General features: G+C 44.6%; 2 protein-coding genes across 2 annotated transcripts; both read right to left on the bottom strand.

Moving 5' to 3' along the window:
• Positions 1-1,006: 1,006 nt before the first annotated feature.
• On the bottom strand, positions 1,007-2,228 carry prlhr2a (prolactin releasing hormone receptor 2a; the record flags this gene model as incomplete). The annotated part of the gene is made up of 2 exons (XM_079754167.1): positions 1,007-1,643; positions 1,834-2,228. 2 exons carry the CDS (start codon positions 2,226-2,228, stop codon positions 1,007-1,009), a joined length of 1,032 nt encoding a protein of 343 aa, XP_079610293.1.
• Positions 2,229-9,481: 7,253 nt separating this feature from the next.
• got1l1 (glutamic-oxaloacetic transaminase 1 like 1) lies at positions 9,482-17,299 on the bottom strand. The gene is given in 8 exon segments (XM_079738935.1): positions 9,482-11,353; positions 11,972-12,114; positions 12,652-12,817; positions 13,954-14,104; positions 14,245-14,459; positions 15,030-15,153; positions 15,601-15,780; positions 15,923-17,299. Coding segments are annotated over 8 exon segments (1,389 nt in total). The 5' UTR covers positions 16,187-17,299; the 3' UTR covers positions 9,482-11,207.
• Between the last annotated feature and the right edge of the window lie 50 nt (positions 17,300-17,349).

Genomic DNA, 17,349 nt, shown 5'->3' with positions numbered 1-17,349 from the left:
AGCTGTAGGACCTTAAGCATTTGAGTCTACTGGTCTGTGCAATTGACGAAAAACACTGAATATTAAGGGAAACAGCGATGTGATCCCACATGCTTCAGGGGAATGATAGTTGACCGTATGCATGTACAATGATCATTAGAATAATAAATCACCATTGTTGATTTGCAATTGCAGCCCTCATTCTTAATGACAACCAGTGTGACTTTTCTACTCCCTACAGACAGAAACGAGTAAAATGGATACTGAATGTGTATCATTAATGTTTATATTGCAGTTATTTGTTGGTCAGTTACTCAAACTGTTGGAGTGTGTGTGGATGATGCACACTGATTTCTCAATGTGCAACAGGTGTGCAGCTTAGAATATGCTACTAATGCTTCTTATACCAAATAGCGATACGTGCATCTCGTTGCAATTTGAAAACAAATGTACATTTGGACAAAGAGAATAACAATTGCAATGTATATGTATTTTAATATTAGTAGATAAATAAAGTGAAGAAAGAGTTGTACGAAGAGTGAACATACTATGCATCACATTGTATTGAATACACTTTCATCGACATACAAAAAACGTTTAATTGAGCCAAGGAGAAGTAAGACTGAAGCCTCCTCAAGCCTCTGTTGTTAGGCAACGTAGTTTTGCATTGAGCTGCCCTTTACCCTAACACAGCCTCGGTCATCGGAAATCTTTTTTATCACAGAATAAATATCAATAATCTTAAAAGGCCAAACAAAGCAAGGCGAAAGGCCACTCCCTCCAGGACCACGCCCCCTCCCATGACCACACCCCCTCACAGGACCACGCCTCTCCTCCCAGAATAGCGCCCCCCCTCCTAGGACCACGCCCCCTTCCCAGAACCATGCCTGCCTACCAGGACCACGGCCCCTCCCAGAACCACGCCTCTCCTCCCAGGACAACGCCTCTCCTCCCAGGACCACGCCTCTCCTCCCAGGACCACACCCCCTTCCCAGGACCACACCCCCTTCCCAGGACCAGGCCCCCCTCACAGGACCACGCTGGCCGTGGCGCAGTGGTTGGCGGGGATTCCGATGCGGTGGCGGCAGGTGAACATCTTGCGGAGCTCGGCGCGGAAGCGGTCGTGCAGCCAGGCGTACAGGAAGGGGTTGCAGCAGGACGAGCTCATGGCGCACAGGTGGCACAGCAGCTGGATGAGCAGGAAGTAGCGCTTGTCTATCAGGTCGATGTCGATGTCCCGCAGCACGTTGAACACGCTGATGGGCATCCAGCAGAAGCCGAAGGCCGCCACCACCAGGCTCACCAGCCGGAAGGTCTTGCGCTTGCGCACCCGCTGGGCCTCGGCCTGGCTCTGAGTCCGGTGGCCCGGCACCACGCAGTTGCGCAGCTTGACGGAGATGCAGAGGTAGGAGATACACAGGGCGGACAGCGGGAGCACGTAAGTGACGAAGAGTGTGCTGTAGGCGTACGCCAGCCTCTCCCGCTTCTTGCCCATCCAGAACTCCTCGCAGATGATGAAGCCCTCATGCTTAAACTCCACGTGGTAGGTGTGGGCCACGGCCGGCGCCACCAGCCCGCAGGACAGCAGCCACATGCCGCAGAGCAGGTAGGTGCACGCCATGATGGACAGCCGCTTCTTCAGGGGATGCACTGTGGCGTAGTATCTGCAAAGCAAAGAGGTCACATGCTTCACGTTTAGGATTTTACTGGGTTGCCCTTTCACAATAGGGAGTATTTGATTTGCTTGAGCAAGATAGAAGAACGACGGAAGTGTTGTTCAAGGTCTGTCACGGATGGCTGCAATACAAGTTAACAAAAATGCCTGACTGCAGTGTCACTGATTAGATGGCTCACCTGTCCACCCCGATGGCCGTGAGGGTGAAGACGGACACGTACACGGTGACGGGCTGGATGAGGTACACCAGGTAGCACATGAAGCGTCCGAACACCCAGCCGCGCGGGTTGAAGGCATAGGCCAGCGTGAAGGGCACGCAGGTGGCGCACATCAGCATGTCAGAGAAGGCCAGGTTTCCGATGAAGAAGTTGGTGGCGTTGTGCATCTTGCGGGTGCGGCAGATGACGTAGAGGAGCAGGTAGTTGCCGAACACGCCCACAAGGACCACCAGGGCGTAGCAGGGGATGATGAGAGGTTTGAAGGACTGCAGCAGCTCCACCCCAACGAACTGGGAGCTGCGTGTGGAGGAGCCGTTCTGGAGCTCCGACACCTGGCTGGTGTTGGCCTCCACCATGCAACCCGCGCAGGAAGGGGTCGGCTCTCCAGGCCAGGCGCTACCGGCGCCTTCCATGGGCCAGGCTCTGACGGCGGCGCTCTAGAAGGAAGCTGGATGGATGGGAAGCACGGGCATACCAGGAGCTCTAGATACTACTTCTACTTCTACTACATTTACATTTTTGGCATTTAGCAGACGCTTTATCCAAAAAGAATTACAATAAGAACATTTGTCAGAAGAAAGAGAAACAATATATTGCTGTTGGTACAGTAAGGATGTTCATAGAACCAAGTGCCAAGCACTTACAATTGCTCGGTTAACCAATCCCTGTATACAACAAAAAAAATAACTAGATTAAGATGCTACAGGATGCTAAGTACTATTTTTAAGAGCAAGAACGTACAACATACAATAAGTGAGTAGATTAAGTGCCAGGACGTACAACGTAAAATAAGTGCTTAAGTGGGGTGACAGGGGGTAGGGGGGTACTACTAGTACCCCTACTAATAGTACTACCACTATTACTACTACTACTACTACTACTACACTACAAATTGCACTGATATTCCATGACTAGGCTAGTGTGACATTCCTGCAAGTCTCCCATGTTAAACAGTTTCTATGACTTAAGGCTTATTGATATGTAGCGCCATGCCTGGAACCCTAGGGGGCAGTGAGGGTATAAATAGGGGAGACTGCTTTCCTTTTTACACCTCTGGTTGTCGTGTTCGTTGGAAAGCTATCCTGAGCGGCTTCTAAAGAACTTAAGGTGGAGTAATAGGATTCTATCTTTTGCCAATATTCTGTGTTCAAATCTGTTTATTATTAATGAAACATTAGAAACAAATGTATTTAAATGGCTTACACATTGACTATAACTGCATTCAATTGAACTTTACTGGTGTAAAAAAGTCCATGCTACACACCTCCTAGGGGATCTCTATTGGTCTCCTCCAGACAAAGACTGGGGGTGGTGGTTGTGAGAGACCGGTGTATTGTAAAGGTTTGTCGCGAATGATTCATGATTTAGTGAATCTCTCTCTGAGTGTGTGTGGTGATGGCTTGTTTATCCTGTGCACACTGATTACTCAATGTGAAACAGGTGTGCGGACTCATTCAGCCCTAGAGTCCAATCAGACTCGGCCAGGTGAGGTTGCTTAACCCAGCAGTCATCCACACGCACTCCCAAACTGGATTAATAATTGCATTGCGTACTGTTAAAGATATGAAATATCGCATTGCATACTGCATTGCGTACTGTTAAAGATATTAAATTAAATGTCACCAGGTGTTAGTGTGATTAGCCATTACAAACCCTTGGAAAATCTGCCTTTTTCTGTGTTTTAGTGACATCACAAGTGGGCGTGTCCACCTAGATGTACGATTGATAGATCAGTCTACCAGCCTACCCAGTGGACAAATGTTACATATCTTTCCATCATACATCTGGGTGGACACGCCAACTTGTGATGTCACTCAAACACAGAAAGAGGCTGATTCTGAGGCCATTATGCCACACATGGTGGGATAATGTCACCCCTTTAAATTTAGACTTAACTTCATTAGTATTCCAACATGTGAAGACGCAACTAATCCACTGTTATCGCATGGTTTTGATTTGTGCAACATTATTATCTTTAGTTAATTGGTTATTATTAATGGCCTGCAATAGAGTGGCGAAGTCACGCCCCTTCCGGTAGAGCCCATGGGACCTATGAGATCGAAAAATATGTATGGGTTTCAATGGAGAGAAAGTAATTATCTTCTGGTCCCAGTCTTTATATGGCCCGGATTTCACATATGTTTGTTGATTTAAATGATCATTTTTCATGTCAAAAGTTTGACCGTTTATGTGCAATTGTTCAGTTAAAGGCTGTAGAGAAAACACAATGAGAGACTACATGTCTCGTATGTGCAGTCACGCTCCCTGCGACTGGTGTGGACAAGACCGACAATCTCCCCATCGGCATAACTGAAACTCTCCACATGCCCCAACTTATAATGTTTTTTTTTACCTCTTTTGATGCTTTATCCTCCCTTTGGAAAAAACATAACATTATCAAACTTCTTCACGAAAATGTTTAGTTTTCTTAGCATGAAAAATTATTATTTAAATCCACAAACAACATATGTGTAATCCGGGGCATATAAAGACTGGGACCAGAAAATAAATACTTTCTCTCCATTGAAACCCATTCATATTTTTCGATCTCATAGGTCCCATGGGCTCTACCGGAAGGGGCGTGACTTCGCCACTCAATGGGAGTGACTATGGCCAACTGGTCTCTGAGGATGTTGTCTTTTGGGACATGTGTTGTTATTGAGTTGTATTTGTTTTCCTCCTTATCCTTGACTTTTGCCCCCGCTCCTCGCCAGTCCCAGGTCCTGCCCCTCTCCTTCCCCACGACCACTCAGAGGCCTGGTTGATGTCGTCTTTCTCTGACTTCTTTGACATTATATTGCCTTTTTTGTGTGGACTTTGTATGCTCGCAGAAATAGTATGACCTTTTGTTAGGTTAGCTTTTGTCCAGTTTCCTCTAGACCCAGACCTTTGGAGGATTCTTCCCTCCTACACACAGGGCGTTGTTGACTTGGCTTATGAATAAGTTCTGCTGTGGGTTGGAAAGGAGGGAGGGCTTCTTATTTTTAGGAGAAACTAGATGTTGTATTTTTCAAATGCAAAAAGGGTTTGTGAGGCACGTACCTGCTGAACAGCAACATGGAAACCTTGGAAGCACTCATAGCGAACTCAAAAAGCAGTTCTGCTTTTAACCCTATGCTACACAAAAGAGCATGAGCTTACTTTTTTTGCATTTAAATGAATTGCATTGAAAATGAGCTCTCCCGTCCAAACGCAATTCAATGCGGTCGATGAAGGCTGGCCTCGAAGCCTCCATAGAGGCGAATATCGACATAACATCCCCTAAACCAGGAGATAACAAAGCAACCATGCAGAGGATCTGCAAGGCTCGTGTCCGATCTTTCTTCACACACTGATGAAAGGCTGAAGATGCTCCCCATGCCCTACCAACGATGGAGTTACAACGCTAACGAGTGTGAGAGGGGAAGGCTTAGGAATTAGTAGTGTGCTTTCTGCCCCTTAATTACAATACGTTCCTCTAAATTACTGCTTAAAAAAAGGTTTGCTGGACTAATGATTCAACCTTCTGCTCATAAGCATTTAACGAGGTCATAATATTTATAACCTCGTCGTAGGCTACTTGGGCTGATTGATAAAACATCATTTTTGGATTATGCACACTTATTTTAAGATGATTTAAATAGGCATAATGGATGCATTCAGCATGGCTAATGGCACAATTAATTATAATGGGAAACGCTTCATTCCGACCCAATCGGAATGAATAATATTGATAAAGGATCGATGGAGGCGAATAATCAAATTCATCACGCTGCATGAGACGAGACGCAGTGAAGTTGAACACAGCTTTAAACATGGTTACTCCGTCGACACAAAGAATGGAAAAGTGTTCCTCACCTAGTCTGTGTTCCAATCCTCTTAAGTCTCGACGCGAACAGACGAGCGGTTCTCGCTAAACGAAAACCTTCCAAGTTCTCACATCAGGAACGGTGCGCACCGCCACGTCTGTTCACGCCATCAGTGATCATGAAACCAGACAACACTAAAGCCCTGGGTAGAGATGCTGTTTGTTCCGCCTCACTTCAGCATCAGCAGCATCATCCCTTAACAGCCGCCGGGAGCCGTGCGTATACGCCAGACCATCAACAGGTGCTGTTCCCCGTCCAGGTCCTCTGAAGGTACAGCCTACTTATAGTACTGGTCAATCGAGCTTCGGAAAAGCACAACTTATGCCAAGGCAATTACTTTGTGATATCTGGTGTCCCTGGTTGTCAAAGGCATGGATCGCCCTATCCTATAAATTACCTTGTTTGGACAGGTTCTCTTTCTCCTTTTGCAGAAGCGGTCAATAGATCAGAGGGAATAAGATGACTATTTGCCTGGACGAAGTGGATTTCCCTTTGGCCCATGATTCCATGAGGTTTGAGTGATAGATACTTGCTTGGTTTGCAAATCGAAAACACACCGAGCAAATCTATAAATGATCAACTTAGTGGTCTGAAGGGTATTTGCATACAGGCTGTGGTGTTTGTGGTGCGAAAGGTCCCACTGCATCCAATGCACCTTGGCGTGATGCAGCGATGCTATTCAATGTGTTCCTTACCTTACACCTCAAATAATGTGTGTGGTAATGTAACCAGAATGCATGTGTTACACATGTTTAAAGGACTAATTACAACATGTTGTTGTAATAAGTCCCTTATTAGAGCCATTATCTTCTCTCTAAGCAAAAGTGCCATGTCTGAACATCATGTATTCCTGTCTCCTGACGCGTTGCCATTTAGATGTCTGTTCTGGAGAGCAGAATGGCTCTCCTAAAGTGGCAGACTCCTCCATCGCTGGCTCTCAGTCCGTCTCCTGAAGACAAACAGACAGCCTCAAAAGGTTTGTTCCTAATCCCCTCCGTCGCTGATCCATTGACTTGTGTTGTACTGAACGTGGTGGTTCAGCAAAAGCAGCCCTTGATTAAATGGTAGATCCAAGCCTGCCCTGATATTTATATTATCATCTATAATAATTTTCCCATGTGGGTTTTAGTCATATGAGAATGTTCCCAGATGAACCAAACAGTACTATGTAGTTACTACTTCACAACCAATTGATGATGCTGTGTTGTCACTATAGCACACCTTCCCCCCCCCCCCCACAGGAGGACTCCATCTCGAGCCAACAATAAATAATTATAAACAGACAGATTGTTACTTTTTTCCACACACTGTCAAAATCTGAAAATGGATCACCATCTGTTTGTGTGACCTTATGTGACACTGTATGGAATTACATGTCATCATCCCAGTGTAGAATTGTGTCATAGATACAACTTTAGATCACCAACTATAAATCCTTCATATTTCTTGGAAAGGTTGTAAAAAATTGTTCATATCAACGTCTGCAGATTCTAAGGTCCACGATTACATTTTGTTAACCATGAATGAAGTCGTCCTACAATTGTAAGGATTATGATTATTTTATTAAAAAGTACATTTTATTAATTAGCATTGCCGTTTTTTTCCCCCGAAGTCATTTTCGTATTGTAATATTCATATTTTGGTTGGAAAGATTTTCTTGTACAAATGTCTGTGTGCCATATAATTTACCAATTCCTCTCCTGTTTCCTCACGTTTCTCATTACTTTATTAATTTGTTCGCTATCCAGAAATCCAGCCACTTCACTGCATTAATGGACAAAATCAAAGGTTGAATATCCTACTCTCATATTCATAAGGCTTAGATGATAAGGGTAAGTAAGTAGAATTAGACGCTTTAAAATCAGACGTTGATTCCAGGGATGCTCATTTGTAAATTTATATTCTCTGTGATGACTCTGTTCCCACTGTAGAATAAGATAACAGATAAACAATAATTAATACATTTATTGCATTTATGTAGTTTTTCTAGACCCAAAGCACTTTACATTGTGTGTGTGTGTGCGTGCGTGTGTGTGTGTGTGTGTGTGTGTCTGGATTCAGACTACTGAAGATTTAAATATTCAATATGAATGCAATCCGTTTTTCTAGAAACCAACATTTCCAACACAACATGGGGCATTGACATTATGTTTCATAATGGATGATGTGAACAAAAGAAGACTTTTTTTTTTTTTTAATACTTGAACAGATGTCAGTACCTCTGAACGCAGACATACTCTCGCCCTGGCACTCACTAGCAAATAGCCGGAGAAGGTTGTGGGGCACGTTTGGGGACTGGTCGCTGCTCCCGGTTGCTCCTGTCCTCAGCTGTCAGACCAGCATTGTCTCTCTCGCTCGCTGGGTCTGGGCCGGCAGGTCAGAGGGATGGAAAGGGGGGGGGGGGGGCTTTAAATGATAATGATATTAGCTTTGAAGGAATCAATTGAACAATTGATTGCCAATGACTTCCAGAGGAATAGTTGGATGCATGCTTCCATGGCAACTCATCGGGCCGTCTGCTCCGTGGCTGACGTGTGTCCCTCTGATGGTCGGGGAGAGGCTGCTGCTGTCACAGTATCACTGTCACAGTATCATTGTTAAAGGAAACAATTGGCACCAACCCATGCCAGTCATGTGTTTTCTGAACAGTGCTTGATCTATTGTGAAGGCCAGGCTGTCCCTCTCAGACATGTACTACGATTGGCTCGCGGATGTTACCCTGAGTGATGGTTTTTGGGGTTGTTTTTATTGATTCCGGTTCTACGTATATGTATATGAAGTCTGGAATATTTTGTCGTGGGGTTGACTTTCTATTAATTTTAATACCTGATAATCTGATGCCTAATGCCATTCATGTTTGATTTAAATTGTAACTGTAATTTCATCATTCATAGCTCAAGCACGACTGCTTGTGAAGACCCCCATTTCTGTAAACAAAAGGTTCGGGGCATAATAGTTATAGTGCTCTGGCTGTGACATTTATCAGCCTTAATGTTCCCCTGAAATTAAATAAATAAAATGAAATAATACAAGGTGGCCCATTCCCTCCATTAAACACCCATTTCAGTCCTTTCTCTCTGCACTAGACAGAAGTGCAATTCAGACAGTGTCCAGTCTGCATGGAGCATGGTTTTGTAAACATGCAATTGAAAAGAAGTACAGCACATCCCCTCTGCTTGACTGAAAACTAACGAAAGATATGCATCAGTATTCTTAAAGCCTTCATTTTTACAATGTTGAAAATACTTTTTGAAAATACATCTAGGAACTGACAAGGGATTTTTGAGGGCCCATGCTGTCTTTTGATTTAAAAGCAGGCATGTCGAGCTCTGTGACGTAGCCGCGGTGTATGGCGTAGGTTTGTCGTGATGGAGGTGACTGTGACATGTCTGTGTCTGAATCACTTCCCAGCAGCACACTGGCCCTCATTGCTCTCTATTGGGATTTATTTGCCTCAGTAAATCTGTGTTGTCTTCGGGGGATAGCCACTGCGATCTGCAATGTACACAAGACCTTTGTCAAACCTAATACATGCCAGGTTCTTCCTGGTGGGTGATGTATGCTGGGGAGCATCTCTGCTGATTCAGGTCAACATTAATGGCTGCTTATGGGTAGATATAGTCGTACTGGAACATACCATCTTGCAATATATAATTCAATAGATAGAAAATACTTTCTATTTTAAAAGTCTACCTGTGAGCATTGTCTTAAAAATATATATATATATTAAAAAAATGAAAAAACACACAGGATTGTGGTGTTCCCCAACAGGTTTTATTAAGGATATTTAGACTATCGTATGAAGAAGACATATAAACAAAATACCTTCCATCATTCCTATAAAGAAATATTTCGTAGGTGTTTCACAGAGATATTTACAGTGTTTAACTGCCATCTACGCCAATTTGTTCTTGAACGTACTTCACAAAAATAAAATACGCCATACATCATACCTCCACCTACATCCCAAACCACTGGTTGAACAAGACCTTAGTGACCACACATTCAGATGACCGAACTATCATCTCAAAACAATACAAGGCAGGGAGGCACCGATGGAGAGTTACATCGTTATCGGACGATATTGGCCTGATCACAGATGGTGTGACGAAGGGCTGAAAGACTTTAAAACACGTCACTTTTCTTTTATAATGAAGATTACTGTGTTGCCAAGGCACAAATAGAGGAATAAATAACAACAAAACATTGGTTTCGGCATCAGCTAACAGCCAAATTGTTAATTTAAACATCTGTATTTGTAACGGCCTGAAACTTCCCAAACGGTAGTTCCCTGATTCAGTTTGGTTTTCCATTCACATCTTAGTATATTGTTTTGCAGTTCACTGTAACTCCACTGCATGTTATCTACAGAGTATGAATACACACAGGACAAGACAAGACTTGAGACTTGTATTATACAAGGATTACGCTTCTATAAATACAGATGCGCGATAAGGCTTCAAAATATATAACGAGACGCCTTTTGAGAACAGCTTACTCAACATCATGTACAGAAGCGTAATGCAAGAAAAAACCTTCAGCTGTTTTGCTAAAGAATTCAGAGGAAAGTTTGAACGGGGTTAAAAATGTAAACTCTGTTTCTCTGAATTACCACGTATATTACCTCAGAATTCGGAGAAAGGTTGACATGGAGAAAAAAATTTCTTGTTTTTCTGAAATAATGAGTTACCTTAAAAAGAGAAGCTGTCACTCACTAGAGCTCAAGTTCATAGACGAAAACATGCCTCGCCTGTTGAGTTTAATCCAGGTTTATTTTTGTTTATGTTTGAGACGTTGGGAGATGTCCTTGAGTAATATTGATGGTATTGTTATTAGTTTGTCCACTTTGGGCCCCTTTAGACTGAGGGTTGTCAGACTGAAAGCCTGTTATGATCTGATGTCATCGTGGCGTTTCAGGATCAGTTGAACTGATATGGCGTCACGGATATAAGACGATGCATTTGATGCATTCTCTAATATTACATGTGGTCAAGCAGTTCGATTACATAATTTGACGGTATTAGTTAAGAATTTGATGTTAATTTATACCATAGACAGCTTATATCGACTCTGTACTTGAAATCCCCTGTGCAGGGTTTGGTTGATCAGCAGATGGCCTACTCCATGCAGGTGAGAGTTTCTTGCACGATTCTGAGGAATCTCATTCATTAAGACTTTCTTTTGCCGAATTTAGCAGAATTTACCTTCTCAATCTAGAAAGACAGAATAGAAAGAAGGAAAGACAGACAGGGTAAATTTGTACCATAACACACAATGGCAAATATAGTAAATGACAGCCTCAGAGTTAAATGCTGTGTGCTCCACTCTCTGTTTCCAGCCACCTCCCATCACAGGAGAACAACCCACCATTGAACATTTCATTATTACATCACAATAAACACAAATGCGGATGTTGTACCTGCATAAACCAACCGTTATGCCACCTGTTTGGGTCTAAACCAATACCTTTTAAGATCCTCGTCCCGGCTAGGAGAGGGGCTCAGCGCTCAGTGCCTCATGCAACGCCTCTGTCACGTAGTCCAGGTTACAGCTGTTGACCGCGCTCACATTCAGACAGCCATTAGGGAGGACGTAGACGTGCTTTCTCTTTGACAGATATTCTACCTGCTCCACTAAAGCGAAAGCCCGGAGAGTAAAGAAGAAAAACAAAAAATAATCAGCGCGGTGGTTTTCAGCATTTCAGTGAACATTGTATCACGATTAGCTGGACTGATCGAGGATCTGTATTCTGTATGTGAATCTATTTCTATCCAGTTTGGGGCAGAGTGCTCTCATATATTCCATGGAGATCCGTTTGTAGATCTCCATGGAGATCCGTTTGTAGATCTCCATGGAATCTCCATAGATCTCATACCCTTTGTTGTGGGTTATGTGGTCCATGGCAAGAAGAAGAACAATAATGAAGGAAAATCGGTCAACCCAACACAATTCATACATTGAATAGAACGGAGCGCATAAAATGAACTCTATCTTTCCCAGAAATGGTTTGAATTGGTCTTTAAAAGTGTGTCAGGATGCCATTAGCTAAGAGTGCCAATGTGAGCCCGTCTATCTTCCCAATCAGTGTAGCGCTGACAAAACCATTTTTTGATTTATCTCACCTAATTCCAAGCGCTTATTATGACTAGCCTAATCGAGCCTAACTGACTAGACATTTGATTCATGACTGAAAACAAATACAAAAACAAAAAAAGAACCCCAAATCCAGGATTGGGGATTGGAACACCTACCATTCAGGCCAGTGCAGCAGTACGGACCCGTCTGTTGGGTCAGGTGGTCCCAGCAGCCTGGAGTTCCCAGCAGCCTCAGCTTCTCCCTGAGCCGCTCTCTGACCAGCATGCACCGTGCTGCCATGTGCCACACCCCCTCCTGCCTGCCAGACATTTCACTTACAACCAACAGCTGCCACCCTCCACTCACCCTTTCTGTTTCTACATTTACATTTACATTGAGGGCATTTAGCTGACGTTTTTATCCAAAGCGACTTACAATAAGTACATTTGTCAGAAGAAAGAGAAACAACATATCACCGTCGGTACAGTAAGGATGTTCATAGAAACAATTGCCAAGCCCTAAGAATCGCTAGGTTAACCCATTCCCTTTATACAAAAAAGAGAGCTAGGATGAGATGCTACACAATGCTAAGTACTATTTTTAAGTCTAAGGACGTAAAACATACAATAAGTGCCAGGACGTACAACAGACCATAAGTGCATAAGAGGGGTGTGGGGGAGGGGTAAGGCTATGCAGACTCTAGGTGAACTCTGAACAAGTGAGTCTAACAAGTTTCTACCTTCAGGTACACCTCCGTGGTGCCGTTCATTAAAAAGAGTGAGGTTAGGTGAAGGGACAGTTTACCAAGAAGCAGAGCGTGACACGGTTGTGTTGAGCTTGTTTGCTCTGGACTCACCACTCGGCGCGGTGGGCCGGGTTGCTGAGCACGGTGGCCACGATGCGGGCGCCCCCTACGGGAGGCTGGGCCCACAGGGCGTTGATGAGCCTCTCCGTCTGGGAGCGCACGGCCAGCAGCACCGAGCTCTGCCTGAGCACACACAGCAGGTGGCCAACGTGCTCGCCTAAGGGGAAAGGACCGATCGGTCAGTTTGAAGACCAGCATGCTCAGCGTGTCGCAGAGGTCCACTGTCTCTGAGTTGGATATGACAGCAACCGGTGTTGTGCATGACCGCACCAAAGTGGGGCGTTCATTGAACGCGCTCATATGTTGGGTGAACAGTGAACTGAACGTGCCCGTTTGCAGCTACTGAATGTACACGGGAGCGTCGTTCACTCTGGCGATAGTGGATGACGCTCACGCACTGTTTACAGGCACCCGAGGATTTACTGCAACCGGCATGCCAGGACCGGCTGTGGCGATTAGCTTGGGTTTTTCAATTTCTGAATAATATGGAACATTAAGTTTAAGTGGTAAAACAATTTTTTGGCTTTTAAAAGTAACCTTGATTCTATAGTAGTATACAGTAATTAATTTAGTTTTGGCAGTAGTAGGGCTCGGTTTTGCCAGGTACCTCACAATTCAATTAAATTCGATTTTTTAGGTCTTGATTCGATTTGATATCGATTCGATTCGATATTGATCCAATTGCTTCGATATCGATTCAATAATACGTGCAGATAACAAAAATACCTAAATATTATTTAGAATTAACCATTTCATTGTGCTTTAACTAGCAGAAAGGGAATACACCATTGTATAGTATTGTTCCTGAGCTAAACTAAAGCACTAAAGCAGCATAAAAGTAATAATCATAACATGGACAAATGTAAAAGGGCATGTACATTTAGGCATACTCGCTTCTAGATTACAATGACTGAGTATGCTTCTCTTTTTATTTTTTTTATGGAAATAATCGATTTCAAAAAAATTCTGAATCGAAATTGAATCAAGCACAAATAAAGTGCATTGATAAATCGATATTATTACCCGACCCTAGGCAGTAGAACTCTTCGTTTTGCTTTATCTATCTATTATTATTATTATTATTATTATTATTATTTGCGGACATTCTTTCCGTAATCAACCTCATTACAGCCCTCACGACCCTCCAACAATGAATGAGCCTGAGGCTGTAGTGCAGCGATTCACAACGGCCCCTCGTCTTAGATGAGCACTGCGTCTGGCTCCCTGGTTCGGCCTTGACTACTAACAAGCACAATGCCTTCACCTTCACCTCCCTCCCTCCCCCTCTCTCACTGTATAATCCGAAGCAGTGGGAGAAGGACTGAGCACACAGCAGCTCCATCCCCAGTGATTGACAGTACTGCACGGGCCACGCGTCCCGCTCCAGCTCCCCATGGCAAAGGCCCGCCACAGGCAGCAGCATGAAGGGGAAGAGCTGGCGCCTCTGTTCAAACAGAGAGGAACAAAGGTGGGGAGGGAGCCGTGGAGAAAAGTTGAAAGAGCAGTAATGGCGCAGGAGCGCCGCGAGGCATGCTCTTTGAACACCCAATTGATTGTTGAAGTGGAGCGTTTCTGGCCTCATACCATCATGAGCCGTGCAATCAGGGCCCAGTGTTCCCGGGAGAGGTCCGCCCCGGTGGGATGGGCGGAGGCAGACAGCACCACCACGCTCCGCTCCGGGGCCGTCTCCAGGTCCTCCAGGAGCCCATCCACGCAGACCCCGCGCCGCCCCGCATCCCAGTAGCGGTACTGACGCACGTCGGGCATCCCGGCCGCCTTGAAGACCCCCGCCAGCGATTCTGTCGGGTCAGAGTCACAGCGGATCGGTCGGTCGGGTCAGAGTCACAGCGGATTGGTCGGTCAGGTCAGAATCACAGCGGATTGGTCGGTCGGGTCAGAGTCACAGCGGATTGGTCTGTCGGGTCAGAGTCACAGCGGATTGGTCTGTCGGGTCAGAGTCACAGCATGTTGGATATCAGAGTCTAGAATCAGACTCCATTAGGATTAGAATCCTGTTCAAGAGATCCATCACACACAGAATACCTTTTCTAATTCTTCATTCTCTAATTAATTTATCCTGGAAAAGATTGTGACGAATGAATCCCAGAGAGGAGAACCACAAAGGTTTAGTTTGATGCTTTGACTCATGGCTAAGGGGCGGTAGTCCGAGGGTCTTTGAGTCCCAGCTGAATGGTTCTCAGTTCAAACTCTGATGTCTACCCATCCTCAACACTAAGAACCCAACCCCTACCTGCATATACAACACTGATTAGTTACGAGACTGAATAATAAGGGTGTCTGCTAAATCAGTCCAAGTGGTAGGGGTAGTACTAACAGTGGCTTCAGAAGTCGTTTGCATGTTCACTTACCATCACAGTGGGATGAGAGATAGACTGGCCCTTGCCAGGCAGCGTCCCCATTGTACCAGTGTCTCAGGAGTTCAGCCCCGAGTCTCACAGCACCAGTAAAACCAACAGTCTGGACGCCCAGCACCTACAATACACACCACCAGTCAAATTTGTTTTGGACGTGTGTGTGTGTGTGTGTGTGTGTGTGTGTGTGTGTGTGTGTGTGTGTGTGTGTGTGTGTGTGTGTGTGTGTGTGTGTGTGTGTGTGTGTGTGAATGAGTTGACTAGACATCACGTGTCACAACGTCTAATAATACAAATCTATAGGAAGTAATTTTTAGATGTGTAAAGCCCTTTGTTGTGTGCTATGTGGTCCATATGTTGCAGGATGGACAATAATCATTAAGGAAATAGGTCATCCCAAACCAATTCATACACTTAATAGAGCGGAGCGCATTAAGTTGACTGAATCTTTCCGAGAAACGGTTTTAATTGGTCTTTCATATCCTCATTATTGTCACATGGGAGACATGTAAAGGTTAAGGCTTCTGTTATGACATAAACACAAACTTCTCCTGTGTTTTGACCTCACCCTGTTCTCCACGATTGCGGAGGACTTCTTCCCTAGAACTGCCTCGGTGGCCCTGTGGTTAAACTCGGCCAGGCCGAAGGATGAAGGATGTGGTGAACCCAGGGTCTGGTCTGAGCTCATCCTCCTCTTGATCTTCCCGATGAAGGGCGACACATACGGCTGGCCCTGCTCGTTGAGATACTCTGCGAACACAACTCAACATTTAGTGACACTTTGACGTGAGTGACTACACTAGAGATATGTATTCCTACAACATTATTCATTATTTATGAGAAAGTGCTAACTAATTAAAGGGCGTCAACAGGTGAGGTGAGCGCCTACACTCGCCTCTTCCCGCCAGGTAAACCTTCCTGACGTCATCGTCCGTTTTGTACGCAAACAGGGACTTCGCTTCCGGGTTGGAGGCGGCGGCGTGCGTGTCGCCAAACACGGACGGGTTCGTTATCTTGTCTGCATGTTTTGAGGTTCCCGCACGACTGGCCCGGCGAGATTGCATCGTGCTCCGTGTGGTCGCGTCAAACCCATCAGCCGGGCTTTTGTTTATCTCGGTTGTCAGGTTACGTCTTGCGTTTGGAGACGGTATCATGGCAACGCGTGTGACGAATCTGCCATCGTTAGCAGTTCCGTAGTTCTACGTCATCAATTAGCCGATAGCTGCTAAATCACATGGACGTGAGCAATTATTCCGTCGACTTTTAAATAATGACGGGAGGCCTGGAGAACGTATAGAAGAAAATAAATGCCAGACCCGGAGGGCAAATAGTGAATAAATCAATGGCAATGAGTTTGCATTTTAGTGCTACCTCTTGCCTGTGCCTCAACGTTCCCATGACAGCTGGTTTGGGCTGGTTTCTCCACTAGAGGGCGGTAGTTCTACGACCACAAGGTCGGCGGCCATGCTGTACCAGTCAAGACATTTATGATTCATGAGTTAGGCCCTAGACTAGAGTCACGGGCTGAATCCAGAAGATGGTTGTACCTGAAGACGTCATGTAGTAGGCTACTTGTGTGTCCTTTCCTTGTCCGGCGGCGACATTAACAATATATCTTGATTGTGAATTATGATTATAGGCTAATATTATTAAAATCAATTATTACAAAAACGTTATTCACATGAATATAATTATAACGATTATTATAATAATTATTATTAGAATAATAGGTCCTAGATAAAAATCTATTAATGGTGTTATTATGTAGGCTATCGTTTACCAATATACCAATTTTGTAGAACTTACTAAAGACATTGATTTGTAGGTCATATTGTATTGCAATGTCAAATGCAGTGAGATTGGTTTTAAGTATTGTTCGATTTTTTAAAAAATACTGCAAACTCTAAAAAGGAGACTCATCCAAAGGTCAGTATTTTTGGTTTCCAGAGGCTACACAGCCGGACCTTTCAACTGTAGCCTTATTGCATTGTTTTCTTTCTTTTCAAATTTCCTAGAGATTGTGGGGATTCACTTGGGATTCCAGCCCTTTCCCACGAGTTCCCCTCCTGCCTCCTCACTTCTTTCATATGTCTAACATTTAAAAAAGTCTCAGACATTCAGCATTAGTGAAGGGGTCACTTTTTCCTCTGACCAGATCCATATCCTCCTCCTACGAGGTCGCCCGACACTGGACACACATGTACACGCGCGCACACACACACACACACACACACACGCAAGTTCACACACACGTGCGCACACACACGCCTGCAAGTACACAAAGACACACAAATCCTCTTTCACCCAAAGGATTTGT

The sequence above is a fragment of the Pollachius pollachius genome, assembly GCF_949987615.1.
Source record: "Pollachius pollachius genome assembly, chromosome: 1".
Lineage (NCBI taxonomy): Eukaryota > Metazoa > Chordata > Actinopteri > Gadiformes > Gadidae > Pollachius > Pollachius pollachius.
This window is presented reverse-complemented; position numbering and strand designations above follow the sequence as displayed.